A 20153-nucleotide genomic window follows, 5' to 3' on the forward strand; every position below is an offset into this window, starting at 1 on the left:
CACAATTGCAGAAACTCTCTGCAGCTAGGAAAATCACACCCCTGCTACAGCATGAGGCAAATCATAGTCAGCTGCTGTGGACAATCTCAAGCAACCCCATATCCCACATCTGATATTAAAATGAAAACATATTTTCCAAGAAACCAAACATCTCACTATATGGAATCTTTTTTTTTTTTTTTTTTAATGTTTGGTCAACATTGTTATTATCATCTTATCAATAATAAATTTTTGGTTAGTTATGTATTTTTCCTCTGTGTGTATGTGTGCACATGTTCATGTGAGAAGTGGATGGATATACAGATACAGGTATAGGCATGTAGAGATCAGAGGACAACCTCTTGTGTCTTTCTTTAAGCACCATCTGCCTTTTCTTTGAGACAGGTTTTCTCTATTCTCTAGTTTCACTGGGCGCAGAAAGCCAGCAAATCCCAGAGATCCATCTCCCTCCACCTCCCATCTCAGCATCTTCGGTATAAGAAGTGCATCCACTTAGTCCCGCCTTTTACTTGGGCTCTGGGGACCTGAACTCAGGTTTTGTGCTTTGAAGGCAATACTTTGCAGACTAAGCCATCACCTCAGGTCTAATTCTGTGTTTTTACCAACAAAGTGTGTAGCATTCAAGGTCCACTCAATTTTTTATACATTTGCTTTGAAAGTAAAGGATAAAAATGACATTTTCAAAGTAAAATGACATGTTCTCAAAGTACAACCGAACACTTCCACAGGGGCTGCTGTGGCTTTGCACAGACCAGCACTTAGAACAAGAACGGCCTGAAGCTTAGATACAATACAGATATTCCTCTGACGCTATCTGCTCTCTGTAAAAGCAAGAACTGGCGAGACACAGAACCTCGAAGAAGAGCTGACTTCCACAGCTGCTTTACCCAGAGATATGTGCAAATTGGCCCAGAGGAAGGCTGGGATGCAGGCACTGACCAGGCAAGAGCTGCTGCAGTGGCTTAGGGAAAGCATGACGGCTTCTGGCAGAGAGTTAGAGACCTCAAATATGCATCTAGTTCCCCTCAAGGCTCTGGATGAACAGAGCTCAGCACTGTGTTGAAACTTAAGAAAACTCCAGGAGAGTGGAGCTATCTGCAGTCATACAAGACAAAATGTAAAATGTGGGTTCCCTGGGAATAAAGATCCAAACTGCTTTGTGTTTAAATATTTGATAAAAATTAATTTAAATACATAGAGAGCCGGGTATTTAGAACTGTCACAAAAGACCGATCATACTCCTGGCTCCCAGGAATAACCTAAACCAGCTGCTTCACAACTAGAAGTGGCCCTACTAAACCATAAATTACCCTCAACTCAGCAAAGTCTCTGGACTGAAATCAGCTTAGCTGCCTCTCAGAGAGGACGATTCTCTGTCTCTGTTTCAGTCTCTGCCCCCTCATCCCTTTCTCCCTTTGCCCCTCTCTCCCTCTACCTCTCAGAAAATGCCACCCCTGGAGCTGCTGCGATTTTTTTAAGTGGACTATCTGGTGTTTACATCAATTCCAAGAGCTACCAAGCCCAGAACCATGTGACTGATAAAGAAGAAAGGAGGCAAAACACACACTCAAGGAGAACCCAGATATTAGAATTAGCTCACAAGGACTTCAAAATAACCACTAGTATGAAAATGAAGACTGTAAACGGAGAGGAAAAGATAAATCCAGCAGAGAAGTTATAGAGAAAGATCAAATCAGAGAACTGAAGTCAAGCTGTGATGTGTTCTCTCTCTCTCTCTCTCTCTCTCTCTCTCTCTCTCTCTCTCTCTCTCTCTCTTTCCGCACACACCACATAAACACACCACATAAGCACACACAGGTTCAGGAACACTACAGGCTAACAGATTCATCACAGCAGGGGTTGCAAGTGCCCTGGCTTCCTTGGCTTTGGGCCTGAGGGAAGATCCAAGAAGAGGGTTTCCTTATTGGGTTCTGTTTACATGTATGCTTTTTGGTATAACATTAATTAGAATTTAAATGATTTGTTTCTCATCTTTAAAAAAAAAAAAAAAGAGGATCAAATAGAATTGAAGACTAAAGACTGTTTTTCTCAAAATTAAGAAGTCATTACATGAGTTTAAGAAAACAAGCCAGTAACTTGGGAGGTGAGTTTGGCATTATCTAAATGTGCCTGCTTACCTCTCACCTCTCCTACCCTCTCTTCTACAAGCTGAGGCAGTTTTCCAGCCTGTCAACACAGTGATATAGGAAGACCTCAAGGCACAGAGTGTTATGTCCTGGATCTGGATCCCAAAGATTCTCTATCTTTCTTGCTCCAATGGTAGTTATGTCGCCGTTCAGAACAGACCTCATGGCCCTCACTGTCCAGCCTGCTTTACTGCACGGTACCCACCCCACTCCTAATGCCAGTCCCTAAAAGACCCAGTAGGCCACCAACATCAGTTTTGGCTCACAGCACCCACAATGAAGGTTGCTGTTTTCCAGAGGGCTATAGCCACACCCTCTTCCAAGAAATAAACGGAAATCGTGGAGACATGGGCCACAGTGGGGGAATAGAAAAAGAGGGTTCTAGTTTGTTCCTTTGAGGCTACTCTCCTTTAGCCTCAAGTAACAGTTTTTAGCATGATTAGTATTATTTAGCATTCTCTTGCATTTTTTTCTAGCAATTAACAACTCTTTATCCTAAATGTTCCCTATTTAATTACTAGGGTAGTTTCTATCTCCTAACTAGATCCTGACTGATAAACTAGTAAAGCTAAGAAATTGCTAACAGATCTATCCCCTATGTATGTCCAAGGAAGTCCATCTTTAGATATGTAGCATCGGGAATGCACATGGCTACTACTGAGAAAGGCAGAACACCCACAGCAGAGCTGTTTACAGCAGCAGTGGAGAGGTGAATCAACCCAATGCCCATCAACAGACTAGATAACAGTAACAACAGGGAGAGAAACTGCATGGGAGATGAGGCCAGATACAAACAAGTAAAATTGTTTGAGTTGGTTTGTATGACCATCAAAGAGAGTAAAACTAATACAATGCTACTAGTCAGCATAATGTTCACTCCTGGGTAGGTGAGCACAGAGATAGAAGGGAGTGCGAGAAGAGCTTCCAGATGTGGGACTGTTCTGCTTCCTCATCTGGATCCTAGTTCAGTATTCACTATGCTACATAATTTGGTCTTGCACTCTCGACTCTTTGTTATTCATCACTAATGATTACATTATAGTCTTATGAACGAGCAGATGAGGGGATAGGGATTTAGCTCAGAGTACAATGCTTGCCCAGCCAGCACACAGCCCTGGGTTCAGTTCCCTAGCACTGGAAACTGTACAAATAAGCAGACACTCAGCTGATAGGTTTCTAAGGCCCCAAGGCTTACGTGCATATAAAGATCTGGGAAGAAACATCCTTCTCTTTGTTCCCACAGTAGCTGTGCTTATTACCCCTCCATCCCTACAGTCACCACCCCATCACATCGTGCAAATCTCTTACTGATCTGTCTGAAGCAACATGTACAGCTTAAGGGGCAAAGATGCATCCTTTATGAGTCTCAAATGACACATGAGACAGTATGGAATAAAAATGTGCAAAATGAGAGTCTCCCTTGTTAAACATGTTATAGGTCCAAGTACTTGGAAGAATCCAAGCTTTTTATCTGTCCGTTTGCCATTTTTCAGTAGTGGAACATGCAGTCCACTTCAGCTCGGTTCACTTGTGGCATGTATTTCAAGTATGCAGGGGCAGGTAACTACTGCACGGGGACCTACTCAAAAAGTGTCATCTGTAAAGAGTACCATTAGGAGCAGAGGAGGGAAAAGTAGATGGCTGAGTGAGCTCACATTCAATGCAGGCAGAACAGTCAACAGAGGCCTCAAACAACCAGTGAGACACTAGCATCAGTGGCATTAGGGTTGCACTGAAGAGCTTGTCCCAGGCACTAATCAAACTCACTGTCAGACCAGGAAGTCAGACGCACTGCTTTCTCCTCTTCCTAGAACTGCTACATGCTCTTCTCACTCAAATTTATGATCCAACTTTCCTCCTTTATGCAACTTTATTTTGAGTTAAAATGAATTATCATTATTACTTTAGGGAAAAGAATTTCAAAACAGCCTTGGAGGCAGCTGAGCATACCACAGAGTGTTGCAAGACTGGGCTGAAAAGCATTGCTTTAGAAGGTCTGGTAACTGATTTCAGCCCTTCAAACAGCCCCTGTTTTCTAACGATAACATTTTTTCTTAATATTTTAGAAGTGTATCAAAATATACATCCTAGTTATAAAAATCAGTGAGATTATAACTACAGAATCTCAAAACAAACCTAGTCCTATAATAAGCATGTACTATGCATTAGTGAACAAAACTAATCAATGCTCTACTAATGTCTCCTCCACTCTGGGAAAGAGACAAGGGTAACTCTAGCCCAGCTGTCTGAGGACTGTACTGTTTTAACAATAAATGTCTTGCATCTCACAGTTATCAGTCTCAGACAATCAGGGCAGCTGGTCACTCTAGGAAAAACAGACACCAAATAAGCAACTAAAACTTATCATATGGCAGTAAGCAACAAAGAAGGGTGTGGTAAAGGTCAGAGAGTGTGAAAAGTGTTCTGGCTTTGTGAGGGAAGTCGTGGAAAGCACTGTGGATATGGTACTGGAAGGAAGCAGGGAGCAAGCTATTCAGGCAACTTGGAAAAGAGTTCCAAGCAGAACGAAAGAAAACAGCAGGTGGCAAATGAAAAGGTCCTAAGGTGGCCATGTGTTTCGACGGTTGAGAGACCTATGCAGCTGGAGGGTCAGCAAAGAACAGTGGGGAAAGAGAGTGACAACAGAGAAGCCACTGGGTGACGGCCACATATAAATCCTATCCCTCAGTCCTAGCACTCAAATTCCAACCTATGAGAATATTCCTTCTCATTATAATGGAACTTCTGCCTTATTATTAAATATATATATATATATACATACATACATACATACATATGAACACAGAGAGACATGTATGTGTATATATGTATGCATATACATGTAAAGCCTCTACTTAATTATCCCATAGAACGCCTTGGTAACAGTTATTCCAATCTTTATAATACACCTAAGTGTACTATACTTATACACTATACTAAGTGTATCTGACCTTCCTCAATCAACCCCCTTAAAGTCAATTCTATACTATACAGCACTGAACATGGTGCACAATCAAAAGCTACCAGTAGGTAGGATTTTCACTAATCTGTCTTTGGTTGATTTGTATGGCTTTACTAGTAGTAGGCAGCCAAGGAAGAGTCACTGCCTTACACACAGCATGCCACATGGCCAACACAAGCAGGATAGAACATGAGAAAAGAATGAGTGCTAAAATCAACCTGCAATACAGAACCATCTCTCTATCAGCAGATGCTTTGGTGTGAGGTGCAAAGCAAAAGCACAAACAGGACATGGCTGTATAAATAAGAGCCTCCCTACTCACAGTCAGCACACAGGACCTCAAAAGAGCATCTCTAAGCAGATAGCTTTCATGGCATGAGAAGTTTGCATGGCCACCCCAAACCATGTGACATCTTTCCTCTACAATGCACTGTTTGCTTTATTTTTATAATTTTCCTAAGCTATAAAATAAAGTTTGGGGTCTGTCTACTCCACTACCCAGGGATCACATCTAGAGCCCAGGTCTCAGGTCAACTGCCTGGAGCTCTGTATCCTAACTTTCAATTAATGCCAATTAAATGATTTGATGAATGAACTATTAGCTTATGCAATATAAAGCCATGAGGTAATTCTACTAGAATTTACAATCGTTAACTTTAAATACAACTTTCCAATATACTCTCCAGTCTGTTACAGTGCTGTTTCCATTTCTGTCTTGGGAAATGCTTTAAGCTTAGTTTTAAGATAAGAGAAAAAGCAGAGTTACTATTTTATAATCACTTCTCAACTCAAAATATGTGCTGAGCTGGCTTCCCGAATATATTGGTCTGTTCAAAATGGCAGAAATAAAATGTTTTTTTTTTAATGTAAAAAATTTTTGTTCAGTAGAAAAAAAATCTTATACTAAAATTTACACTATATCACAATATATGCTCATTATTAAAAACTCAATTGTATCTCTATATTGCCACAAAATAAAACTAGAAACTAAAATAAGAAACAATTCCATTTATAACAGTACAAAAAAACATAAAGCAAAAGTGTAAAACTCATACATCCAAAATGACAAACTATGTTGAAAAAGATTAAAGACTGTATAAATAAATGGAAAGGCATTTGACATTGTTCCTAATTACAAAGACTGACAATAATGTCCAGATTAACATAAGACTCAGTACAATTCCTATCAAAACCCTGGGTGGATACCGTGCAGACATTCACACACTGATCTAAAATGTATATGGCAATGCAAGGGACCCTCAATAGTAAAGGCCGTCCTGCAAAGAAGAACAACATGCAAGCCCCACTCCCTACTTTCCATACTGATCACACAATTGCAGCAATTAAGGCAATATGACACTATTATAAACATACACATACAGACCAATGAAATAGAACTAATAACCCAAAATACTCCCTCACAACTATTACCAACTTAGTGATAATAAAATGCCAATAAAATTCAATGAGTGAAACACATCCTTTCTAATAAGCAATGCCAGCACATCTAAATATCCACTTACAAAGTAAAGTTGGGCATCAGCCTCACACCATTACAAAAATGAACCCAAAAGGGAACAAATACCTAAGTATGGCAGCAAAAATAATAAAACTCTTCAAGGAAAATATTAGATTAAATCTTTACAATCTTGGATTAGGCTATTGTTTCTAGAATATCAAAAGCAAAGGCAACAAGAGAAAAAGATAAATTTACATTCATCAAACTTTAAAACTTCTCTTTAAAGATGGTAAGGTACATAAATTCTGATACATGAGGATCTGAGCTCAGGTTCCTAGGACTACACAAAAGCCAAGCCCAGTCACATGCAGCTGTGTTCCAGCACAGGCAGGATGGAGACAGATAGATCCAACAGAGATGATGAGCTCTGGGATCTATGAGAGACCCTGTCTCAAAAAGTATGGTAGAGTGACAGAAGATGCCTAAGTTGACAAACGGACTCTACAAATGTACACACAGGCAAGCACACACATCCACGTGCACACAGAACAGTACCTAGGGAACAAAAAGGGCAATCCACAGAATAGGGTGAAAAGTGGAAAAGTGTGGCCAATCACGTATATGATTTAAAAAAAAAAAAAAAAAAACTTGAACCAAAAATATATTTAGAAAAAGAAAGGACAAAGACAATGTAAAACTAGGCAACAGTCAACAATGTAATGTAAAAGATGTCAACAGTCCTTCTCCAACAACATGAAAAGTGGCTCAAATCACTCATCATGAAAGCAACACAAACCCAAATCACAAGGAGATACTATTTACTGAAGAGTTACCAGTGATGGCTAACTAAAAGACAGACAATAATAAGTATTAGTAAATACACAGAGAAACCAGAACACTTACATACTATTCTAGGTGAGACTATAAAACAGTACAACCCATTTCGAACACAATTGATGCAGTCATTCAAAAAGTTAAATATGGAGTTACCATTTATTTGGTCTTATAATTCTACGCCTAGCTATATAGCCAAGAAAACACCAAGATGCCCAAACAATAGCAGTAGGTCAACAACCAGAACACGGAAACAACACTAATATCCATCAACTGACAAATGAATAAATAAAATATAGTATATACATATAACGGAATATTACTTAACAATAAAAAAGTGTGCCAAGTGAAAATAGTCAGAAAGGACTATATGTGTGCACATAGATGAAATGATTTCTATTTACATGAAATGTTCAAAATAGGCAAATCCATACAAACAAAATACAAAGTAGTGTTTACCTGGGGTGGGAAGGACAGGGAAGTAACTGTTGATAGGTTTAGCATTTCTTCTCAGTATGATGACAATGGGCCTTAAATTATTGTGACAATTGCACAATTCAACTAAAAAGCACTGAGTTAATACTTTAAGTAGGTGAATCATGTGGCATACAAGTTATGTGCCAATAAAGTTGCTTCTTGAAAATTACATTTGTATGTATGTATGCATGCTACTCCCTAGATAGAAAACATTACTTCAGTAGAGCAATGTTGAGCAAAGGCAAAGGACACTGTTGGAAATGTTCATAGACGATTCAGCCAATGGTTCCCAGCACAGATCAGAGTGATGCATACAAATAGAAGCCTGACTGTCCTTGGGTTCTCCAGATTCCTAATCCTGGGTCCAGCGGGAAAGCTAGAGTCAGAACACCTTTTCCAAATTATTCTAAATGCATCCAAACTAGGGAGCCATGGGGCCACTAAGGCCTTTGTTCAGTGTCTTCATGACTCTGTGATGTCTGAGATGCTTCTGGCACCAGTACAGATTGTAGTATCTTACACACAACTGATCCCTTCACAGAACTCACTTTAAAGCAGAGGCTCAGCTGATGTCTGAGGCCCATACTAACGTCTCTTACCTATACCCATGTCCCTTATTTAAGCCACCTCACATTTTGGAGAAGAACAAGATAAATAAATAGAATAAATGTGTTTAAGACTTGTTTCTCAAGCTAGACCATATTGGAGAGTTCATTTTCCCTTAATCATTATAACTCGATATACTTTTACATTAAAAACACAAACAGATCACAAAATTAGATGTAATTTTTTTCATGAATTATAATGAGTAAGCCCAATAACTTAAAGCAAATTTCATACTTGCCAAAGAACATACTTTGGCAAGTATGTCCGATGGTCCCAGATTGTGAGGGTGCAAAATACCCTTCTATACTTGGTAGGTACTCTAGTAAAAAATCTTGAAAAGTCCAGACACTGGTTCTGTTTCCCAGCCTACAGGTAATAAGATGAAGTTCCCTTTCAAAGTGTAGACAAGTCAGCATGACCAGTACATCAAGAGAAGTTGAGGGAAGACCAGGTGGAATACACAACTAAATGCTAACCTATTAACACCGAGTGACAAGTCCCTGAGCAGGCTGTGCCTAGAGAAACGACTACCAGAGATCGCATTTACAGTGTATCCTGTCTTGGTTTTCAGCAAGACAGATATCAAGTGTGTACCTTTAAGAGTGTGTACCTTTAAGAGTGTGCTCTGATAGCCTCGCTGCACTTGTCTGAACCACTGGCCCATGAAGTGAGCCTTCCTCAATCAACTCCTCTTGGATCCAGTACACTGTTGGCTGTGCCTCCTCCTCCTCCTAACACTGTTCTTTTTCAGCTTATTTCTCAAAAGCACTTATGATAACTTCACTCAGGGATGAAACATCATCATAAGAGTGGAATTACCATATCAGCTCTGCTACAGCGTTTCTTCAGTACAAAAATAGAAGAGTGGAGTAAGATGAATCTCAGAGCCCTTTCTAGCTCTTAAATTCTCCATTCACCACGCTTGCAAAGACTGAAGACGTATAGTGCAAATTGTAAAGTCAATTCCAAAAACAGGCTGTGAACACTTTCTCATCCTTTTATCCCAGTGGTCTATCTCCCTTGCATAACCCAATGCTTTCTCTCTCCATAGACTTTATTTCAACAATGTTCAGTTCTGATCGTAGATTTCTCTCTCCTTCACTGATCATATGAAACACAGTTACATGAGGTAGCTCTCATTCTGTTCTTCTTTCAGTGGCTCTTGGTCCAGCATTTAATGCACTCCTCCAATGTCCTTGTGTTAACTATTTTTATGTCAACTGGATACAAGCCAGAATCATCTGGGAGGAAGGACTCTCAACCAAGAGAATGCCTCCATAAGAACAGTCAATAGGCAAGCCTGTGAGGCATTCTCTTGACTAGTGACAGATGTGGGAGAGCACAGACCACTGTGGGTGATATCATCTCTGTGTGGGTGGCCTTGGGTGTGTAAGAGCAGGCTGACCAAGTCATGAATAAGCCAATAAGCTACACTCCTTCATGGCCTTTATATCAGTTCCTGCCTCCAAGTTCCTGCCTTGGGTTCTCACCCTGACTTCCCAGGATGATAGATTATAAACTATAAGATTAAAACAAACAAAAACAAAACCCACCTTTCCTCTCAACGCTGCTTTTAGTCATGCTGTTTTATCATAGCAATACTAACCCTAACTGAAACACCAAATGCACCTAGCCATTGTAGTTGTTTTACATCATGTCCTCTTCAGCAACTGTATCAGTAGCCTCTTGTACACCACATCACATGAGCCACAGCTTCTTCCAATCTGCATCAGTCTCTCACCTATCTGAATCCACTCACACTTACCACTTTTCCTTCTCTCTTGAAGGAGGAAGACAAACATCACCCCCCTCTACAAGGCTTTCTCTGATCACCTTCTATAAATTCCAGGGACACTTAGGCTATGATATTTCTTTGGCATGTGATGTAGACCTCCCTCCACTGGGCAGATTTCAGACAGGGAAGAACTATACAGTAATGCTATGGTTTCATCTACTGCAGGTAGGCCTCTCGATTGTTATATGGGGTAAATAACACCACCATGACTTACAAGGAAGCAGTATTTAACTAGAAACTTTTAATCAAGCAAAATTTTATGTAAAATTATTAAAAGCCTAACAACAAACTCATGGTAACAGAATTCTTACAGCTGTGTGAAATGTTAATGTCTCCATCTAGCCTTTAAATGGGAGGTTGAGGAATGGGGGAATTTCAAAGTAAGTCATCAAAATATCAAATACACATTTTTGGTAAACCAAAGAAAAATCCAGAAAACAAACAAAGAAAACAGTTTTAATCAACAATTAAACCTCTTTGAAGAGTCTATTACAGCAGATCTGACTTTGGAAAATGAAAGAAACACTGAGTCAAAATGGCACCTACTCTTCATCGACCATGCACAAATCCAACTGTTACACAGACTGTGTGTGCTTAGACAAGTACCATGACCCCCTTTTCCCCACCAGTAAGTTTTCTTGCTTTAATTCCAGAAACGTATTTCAACAACAGGGTTAGGGTCTAGCTTAATACAGCACATTAGGTCTGGTCTTTTCCCTTGTGAGGCACTAAAAAAATGGATGTGCACGTCCAAATTTGACACTTTCATTTCAACAACCAAAAAAAAAAAAAAAGACCCCTAAAAAGCCAATAACACTCCTGCAAACAAAACAGTATCTTATTGAAATACTATTAAACATTGGAGAACCTGACTGTAGGCACGGACAATCACAGTGAAACAAAGAAAATGTTTTTGATGTGTTTTAAGTTGAAGAAAAATTATTTCAACCAACACTGTAGATGTAATGTGAAATGGTCCCAAAGTAAAACTCGATGAAAACCCTCTCCTCTCTATGGATTTTGGCACAAGAAGAGTTGCATTTATTCCACAGAAAGGGAAAACCACATTTGACTAAGCAATTACCAAATGCCAATTTTGTTTTCTTTTCCACAAAGGCCATGAGAGTGAGCCCACAGTACTCACGTGCAGAGCAGAGGGGTCTGGCAGGAACTCAGCATCCTCTCCAAAGATGAAATCGGGAGGCAGCTCAGGGTACTGAGCGTTGAAAATTATGTCCCCTAAAAGGTAGGAAAATGACAAGCTCTTCTTAGTCCCTTGCAAATGGGCATTCTGAAAAATGCATCAAGAACTTAAAGAAATTTATATTTAGTTTAAGAAACAAATTTGCAAAGTACTTTCTGAATGATTAATTCTTCAGATAAAAGAACTGATATCCTCTTTGAAATTACCATCCACAATAAGCAATCAAAAAAGTGCACTACACTGTGACTATAAATACCCCAGGAGGAAAGTAGAAGCAGCTCTGTGAACACATATGCTGATTGTTTTTACAGGAAACACAACTGTCCAATCACTGTCTGCTAATTAAGATGCCTCTACTGAAAACTGATCTGTGTAAACACAGTCCTTGCCCTCTAGAAATTAAACACACATCCCTTTGATATATGTAATGGGAAGGGCATCTGGCTTGAAGTCAAAGAGTCCCCAGTTACATTTCAGGGTCCCTAACCACTGTTAAGTCAGAGACCTTAGAAAAGCTTTGAGCATTCACCCTTCTGGTTCTTTATCAGTACGTGAGCAGTACCATGGTACTGCCACAGCAGACAGACTTACTGTGTGGAGGAGACAAGCGTGCTCTGCACCACATATGGCATTCAGAATGGTAACCCTCAACAAGCATACACAAGTGTAGTGTTGGTAGTGGTGATATTCTCAGCTATAACAAGTTGCAGGGTCTCATGAGCACACTAGTGGTGTGAGGTCGCCTGTTCCTTCTCTTCCTTACTCAGCTCCTGTGTTCTTCTACTCAGCCAAAAATTTAGTCCCCACCTTTCTGCTCATACTTATTAGTAAGCAGATTAGTTGTAGGCAATCTAACATACACTGGGCTGTATTTCATCTGTGTATATTTCTATGAACATACACAACTCCTACATACAACACAATTGTCAGTCCACTCACTTTCAATGTCCAAAGGATAAGATTTACGTAATCCCACCCAAAATGAAACATTCCGGCTTCAGTTCCGCACTGAGTCCTTACATGTCTATGCACAAGGCATTTCACCCCAGGCTCAGAAGCAATAAAAATGAACTCACATGGACTTCCGTGCTGCCCACAGCTCTATCCAGATCACCCAGTCTACACTCTCCTACTTTCACTGAATAAGGAACTGAACTTTGCTTTAGGGCCTACAGTAGGCACTAAAACCAATGAGTTCTTCTACTAATAAAGAACCAAACACTGAAATAACTCAATCATACCCTCTTATTAAATCTTATTAAAGTACCATATTGTCGGAAAACTTGTAGCTCAGAAAATTTCAATAATTCTCTAATGTTCAATATAGTAAAGGTAAACTTTACAATCTGGTACTTGCGCCTTCCAAAATATGATGTTCCTCCCTATTTGCGCACCCTCCTGTCAGTCTACAAGCCAATACAAGCCATCTACTCTGGCCACTATGATCTACTCAATGCCTCCCAAATACTACAGCACCCAACTCCAATGGGGCCCATACACTACTCATGAGCCCATTCATATTAGCTTCTCCTGCACAGTGCCTCCCCTCATAAATCTGCAAAATACTGATCAATGTTAATTTTGAAACTCATCAATACTGCTTGGCCACAACACTGCTTGAGTATTTGGTTACAGCCCTAGGTTGTTTTATGGATCTATTAATGTTAACAGTTATAATAAACTACATATGAGGCACTGTGGCACACACTGTTAATTCAAAAATATTCATCCTCAAGGGACTTAGTGAGTGCTGGAGATGAGAACACACAGAACCTTCTAGACACAACAGGACTGACACACATATGAACTCATAGGCTGTGGCAGCATGCAGGGCCTGCGCAGGCCTAAGCCAGATGTACTCTCACTGCTGAGAGAGGAGGTGGATGTAAGTTCCCACTTCTAACCTAAAAGCTGTATCTCCAATTGATAACCATCAAAATGAAATAAAATAAAATAAAAATAAAATTAGTTTTCCCCAACAGTCTCACAGGAGATACAAAGCACACTTAATGGCAGACCCTATGCCCAGCAGTAGACAGCAATACAAAATGAACACAATAGTACTTCTGGAGAGATTTTTGTCTCACCCTGCTTGGTCTGGTCTCCCCCATCCCTTACATGGTTTTTGCCTGATATAGTATGGTTTTCTTCTGATTATGTTCAATTTCTGTGTCATCTCTGTGTCCATGTGTTTCTTGTGCGTTTCCCCCTCTGGCTCTTTTTATTCCTCCGCTCATTTTTTTTTTGGTTTGGATTGGTTTGGTTTGGTTTGGGTTGGGGGTGGGGGGACAGTTAAAGTTATTCATTTATGTTCTAATGAGAAAAAGCAAATGAGTGTAGAATGGGTGTGGATTTGGAAGGGTGAGGAAGTGGGAAGGATCTGGGAGGAGTTGGGGGAGGTGAAACTGTAATCAAAATATATTTGATGAAGAAATAAATACTTTCAATTTTTAAATGATTACCCAATACAAAAAAACAAAAAAAGGAACACCCAGAACCACAGTACACAGTATATGGGAGTAGACATGCTTGCTCTTCTTATTATATATTTCAAGCACCCAGAGAACATGGGGCTTATGGTCATTTCACAACTCTTCCAAGGCAAAGCACAGCTCAGGGGAAATCTATTTTAGAAATGCTGGGAATATGAAAAGGGTCCTCCATTCTTTGAACGGATATCTAAGTACTGAGAAAGTCTGTAGTAAATTACAAAGTACAGCAGCATTACCTCCAGAGCTTCCAGTGGGGACTCAGTTTAAGGGAGAAAATGTACTGACAGGAGTTGACTGCAGAATCAAACAATCTCCTTTACAAACCATCAATATCACTATCTTCAACTGCCAACTACACCCTATGAATTCTAAACTTCCAAAGTGCTAATACATCAGTCCAAGGCATGGATAAGAGTCTCCAGAAGAGACAGTATGTCTTTCTTCATTACTTATTCTATCCCCATATATTGGCAAGCAGGAATCCCTAAGGAAAGCACACTCACTGGACTGACTCACTGGAAATGTGTCTTTAAGGTTGCTTACCTAATCACTTTTAGAATGTTTCTCATTAAGTTAATAGAGCACAGGCATCAGAAATTTGGGGAAACACTAAGTTACAAGTACTGGGAACTGGAGTAACAAAAAGGCTTAGGCAGGGCTCAGTGGAAAACCACTTGCCCAGAATATACAAGGCCCTGGATTCAAACCCTAGTACTGAGATCAGTCAATCAGCCAATCAGTTCCAATACAAGAAACTGCATTGTTTTAGTTACTAGAGAAAGGAAAAAAATCTAAATTTTCAACTTCCCAAAAGAACAATGTCGGTAATAACTCTTTCCAGACCAGTTAACACTAGAGCTGCAATTCCAGGATATCCAGTCCTGTTGGTCCTGTTCTGTGTTGTACAGGAGGCTCTAGCCAGGGCAGGAAAAGAAGAATCAATATTGGAAGGAGGGGAAAAAAACAAACCCACCTCTCCCACAGGTGATTTAGTTCTGCATATGGTAAATCTTAACAAATCAAAAAGGAAAAATACTATGTGGACTAATAAGCAGTTTCAAAGAGGTTTCCAGACACAAGATAAATAAAAAAAATGCAAAACCAAACAAAAACTCCCATTTCTGTATACTAGCAAGGAAAAATCCCAAAATTAAATTAAGAAAACAATTCCATTTACAGTGGAATAAAAAATTTTGCTTAGGAATAAATTTAAGGAAATACAAACTTTATACACTGTAAACCATAAAACATTGTTAATCAATTACAAAAGGCCTATGTAAATGGAAATACATCTTCACATATCAGAACACTAATAATGCTCCACTGATCTACAGATTTCACATAACCCACACAAAATCCCCAACCGATTCTCTGAACAAATTGAAAGGCCAATTCTAAAAGTCACATAGAAATGCAAGACCTCTAGACAGCTCCAAAGACTCTTGAAAGCAAGGGAGAGGCAGAGGAAGAAAAAACAAAATAAGGATTCCTATTTCTCAATGGCTGCTACAAAGTCAGTCACAGCAACTAGGGACTATAATGCTGGACATCAGCAGACATCAACTGATAGAACCACACTGCAATTCAGGGTTGCACAGGCCTGGTGATACATGCCTACAAAGCAGCACCTGAGAAACAGTGGGATTGGGAGTTCAAGGTAATCTCAGCTACATAACAAGTTCTAAGCTAGTCTTGGCTACATGACACCATATCTATAAACAAACAAACAAATAAATAAATAAATAAAATTTTAAAATAACCTTTCACTCTTAGGGTCAACTTCTTCACAGAGCTGCAAGGCAATTCATTTCCCTCAATATAAATCATTTTACATTCTTGCACCCATTATGATAGCAGCTATTAAAACAAACAAACAACAACAACAAAACATTGTGGGGAAAGATGCAGAGAAAGCCAAGCCCTTAGCAGTGTTGGCAGGAGTGTAAAATAATGTTGCTATAAGAAACAGAATGGTGGCTCTTTAAAAATTAAAAATACATAATCATATGATCCAAAAATCCCACTTCTGAGAATATAATTTGCTTAGGAAGAAATTTAAGAAAATATAAACTTTATACACTAGAGGTCCCAAATTAAAAATAAGGGCTCCAATATGTATTTTCATGATAGCATAATTTCCAACAGACATATAAGAGTAGAAACAACCCAAGAGCCCATCAACACATGAATGAATAAAAACATGCCATACAGGGGATATGATTCAGCCTTAAAAGAAAGTGAATTGTGACAAATACTACAACATGGATGAACTCTAAAGGCATTGTGGCAAGTTAAATTAATTAAAAGACAGACACTATTATGCTTCATAGGAAGCAGAATGGTGGGAGCCAGTGGCTGGGGAGAGTAAACAAGCAGGAGCTGCTGTTAACGGTATCAAGTCTGTTCACATAGTCAGAGAGTTCCTGTGACTGTATCTAACAATACTAAAACAGACACTTAAACCTTCAATCTTGAAGCTGGGTGTTGTGACACACACTTGTAATCCCAGCCCTTTTGGAAGCTCAGGCAGGAGGATCCTGGGTTAGGGGAGTCAGCATGAGCTAATATCAATTTTGAAGCCACCTTAGGCTAATACAGCAAGACCTTGTCTCAAAAGTCAGAATTAAAAAAAGAAAAAAATCTGTTAAACATAACAATAACTGGACTCAGGAGTCTGAAGCAGGAGGATTGTGAATCTGAGGTCTGCCTAGGCTATATACCAAGGTCTAGGCTATCCCAGGCCCTATAGTAAGATACTGCCCATTCCCATCCCCAAGGAAAAAATGAATTTAGGGGTTAAAGGTGTTCAGCAGTAAAGGACTTGCCACTTGTCTAATGTGGGAAGCTCTGAGTCTTATCTCAAGCACTGAAAAAAAAAGCTTGGTTAAGATGGCGAAGTACATACTACTTCTGTGGAGGACCAAGTTCAGCTGCCAGTATCCACATGGGGCAGTTCAGAACCACCTGTATCTCCAGCTTCAGGGGATCATACATGCTCTTCTGGTCTCTGCCTGTACCCACACACAAGTGGCATATACTCACTCAGATCAACACCTATATGTATAGATAACAATACAAATAAAATCATTTTTAAAGTATCTTTTCAACAGATATTGTGGAGACAACTGGGCAGCCAATGTATGAAGTGGACCCTAATTTTACATAATATAAAAAAACTAATACAAAATAGATGAAAGGTCTAAAGGTAATAACAAAAATGAAAGAAATACTACAGGAAGCTTAAGAATGAATCCTCAAAACACTGGATCAGGCAGTCGTTTCTATAGTGATTAACTTTGGGGATCAACTCGACTGAAGGACTAGCTGGGAAACAGTTAAGGCATGGCTGTGAGGTGTGTATACATGTATGTGTCCACAGGAGACTGACATGTCAATGTGAGTGGACAAAGTGGGGAGAACCCAGCATGACTTATACCAGCATCCTCTGGGGTCTCTTGGCCTTTGGCCTCACCCTGAGAATGGCATCATTGGATCTCCAGTTCTGGGGCTTTCTAAATGGGCCTAGCCATACTACAGGCCAGCATCCCACAATGATAGCTTATAGATAGTCTATCATAAAACTTCCCAACCTTCATGCCCATATGGGTCAGATCCTAATACTAATAACTCTCCTCTGTGTGTATATTATGCTGATTCTGTCTCTCTGGAAAGCACTAAGAGTTTCTTCCACCCAAAAGCAAGTCAAGTAACACCACCAACAAAGGATAAGTCAAACTTCATCAAAATTAAAAGCTATTGTCCTTCAGAGAACACTACCTAGAAAGCAAAAAAGCCCATAAAATGGAAGAAAATTTGACAAACAACATATCTAATAAATAATATACAGGCCGGGTGGTGGTGGCGCACACCTTTAATCCCAGCACTTGGGAGGCAGAGGCAGGTGGATTTCTGAGTTCGAGGCCAGCCTGGTCTACAGAGTGAGTTCCAGGACAGCCAGGGCTATACAGAGAAACCTTGTCTCGAAAAACCAAAAAATAATAAAATAATAATAATATACAGAATATACACAGAAGCACATAAAACATATAAAATATATAAAGAAAACTAACAACTCAGTTATAAAAAGTCAGCTTAAATTTTAAATTGTGAAACACTGTTATGAGATGTTCCTCCACTTACAAGTGGCCAAAAAGCCCATAAAATGTTCAATGAGACACCAGGGAGAGGTATCATCAGAATCAGAATGAGATGCCATGCCACTGCTCACTAGGATGCCATAATAAAAAAGACAAACAATAACAAGTAATGCAAAGGCTGCATTATACCATAGTAAGCAGGATACAAAATGGCACATGTGAATGGCCTGGCAGTTCCTCAGAAAGTTAAACAGAGTTATCCATCGGACTCTGCAGCTCTTCCTTTAGAGGTCCCAAGAGAACTGAAACCACGCCCACCTAAAACCATGTACATGAATACCCATACAAGCATAATTCATAAAAGCCAAAACATATACACATCTAATGTCCATCAACTGAAGAGTAGATAAATAAATGTAAAGCAAGAGAAAGAAAGGTGGGGAGAGACAGAGGAGTATATCTAATTATTATATATGCTACAATGTAGATCAACTTTGAAATCATTAATGCTAAGATTTAAAGATGAGGGAAGGTCACTTATTCATTTATATGAAATGTTCAAAATGTACAAACGTAGAGGCAGAAGTAACTTGGTGATCCCCTGGGGATAGGAGAAAGAGAGTGAATGCCAACAGTTAGATTTCCTTTTGTAGTGATGGAAATGTAGAATTAGTGGCAATGGTTGCACAACTTTGTGACTATACTGAAACCACTAGATAATACACATTAAAGGGTGGATTGTATGGTATGTGAATTATATTCAATAAAGCTGTTATTTTTCTAGTCTGATGCAAAAACCGCCCCACTTTAAAGAAATATGATGTTAAACACAAATAAATTATAAAACTTTTACTGAATGGTTATGGGTAAATCTATTTTTTGTAAATAAAGTCATGTTGAAAATGCAATTGTAGTTCTATACTTAAAGAACTCTACAATGGCCTCTTTTTCAAAGTAAAAAATGATCTTTATAATATGAATACTTATAAAATATTTTCACTTTTTAAAAACTTTCTTAAATATCTTTTTTAAAGAGTACTAAAAACATGTTTAAAATGTATCATTAAATTTTAGTTAATTTTTTGGTTTAAGACAAAGAAAAACATCTAAATTCACAGTAAAGTTTTTCTTTTCCAAAAGAATAAAATTGTATACCAAATTATTATACCCTAATTGAAAAGATCTTTTGAGAAATATGTAATAGAGATGCGTATTTGCTATGTTAGATGTAGCAAAAAATATTATATGACCATTTTTTAACACAAATAAAGCCATTTAAATGCTTTTTGAGATCTCACACTGTTGTAACTCTCTCAGAGTTGAACTCCCAGCCTCAAAGGAAGACCTTCTGAAACATTTGCCTCGATGCTCAGTGGGTTCCTTGAAGGACCGTGTGGCACTGTGTTCTTGCTATGAAGAACAGTGAGTAAATCAGTCAAGAACAGTTATTAAAAGTGCACTCTGCACAGATGCACACACAGGACATCTGGGAGTTATACAGGAAGTAGAAAGCACAGCAGCTGCCCTCGAGGCTGACTTGGTGGGGACATAAAGACACACAAATCACAGGGAAAGGCAATAACACTGTGTTTCCTTTATCTCACCCTGGAGAAGAGAATGTGAGCACTCAGTACAGGTGACTTGGGCACTGCTTACTTCAACCTGTCATAAAAACCAAGAGTAGGCAGGAGAACAAAGAAATAAAAATAGGATCTGAGGTGATTTGAGGTGAGGTTAAGAGAGAAAGCAAGCAAGGAAACACGGAGACTTTAGAAGCGCAATAGCCACCTAACAGCAAAAGCAGTTTCAAGTCTTGTTTGACATTACCCTCTGAAACTTGCCAGTCTACCACAGAAGGACCAATGCTCAGGAAATTTCTTTCCAGATGTGCATCAAAACTGCTTCCTGGAATAACACATGTACAAATGCACAGAAATCCAGGTTCAAGGCAGCTTTCTACACTTGCGCCATGGCACATGACACTCTCCAGAAGGCATCGGGCATCTTAGGGGTATAGTCACCAAAGCGGCCAAGCAGACCACATGTTCTAACTCCACTCCAAACAGAAGAAACACAGCCT

At 39.3% G+C, this 20153-nt stretch overlaps 1 protein-coding gene across 2 annotated transcripts in view; it reads right to left on the minus strand.

Moving 5' to 3' along the window:
* Window positions 1-20153, minus strand: part of Babam2 (BRISC and BRCA1 A complex member 2) — a 374321-nt gene that overhangs the window by 274597 nt on the left and 79571 nt on the right. For both annotated transcript variants that reach the window (XM_034514429.2, XM_034514431.2), the window contains exon 4: window positions 11425-11519. In XM_034514429.2, the coding sequence (XP_034370320.1) occupies window positions 11425-11519 (95 nt within the window). The remainder of the gene's footprint in view (window positions 1-11424; window positions 11520-20153) is intronic.

Source organism: Arvicanthis niloticus, chromosome 11 (assembly GCF_011762505.2).
Source record: "Arvicanthis niloticus isolate mArvNil1 chromosome 11, mArvNil1.pat.X, whole genome shotgun sequence".
Classification (NCBI taxonomy): domain Eukaryota; kingdom Metazoa; phylum Chordata; class Mammalia; order Rodentia; family Muridae; genus Arvicanthis; species Arvicanthis niloticus.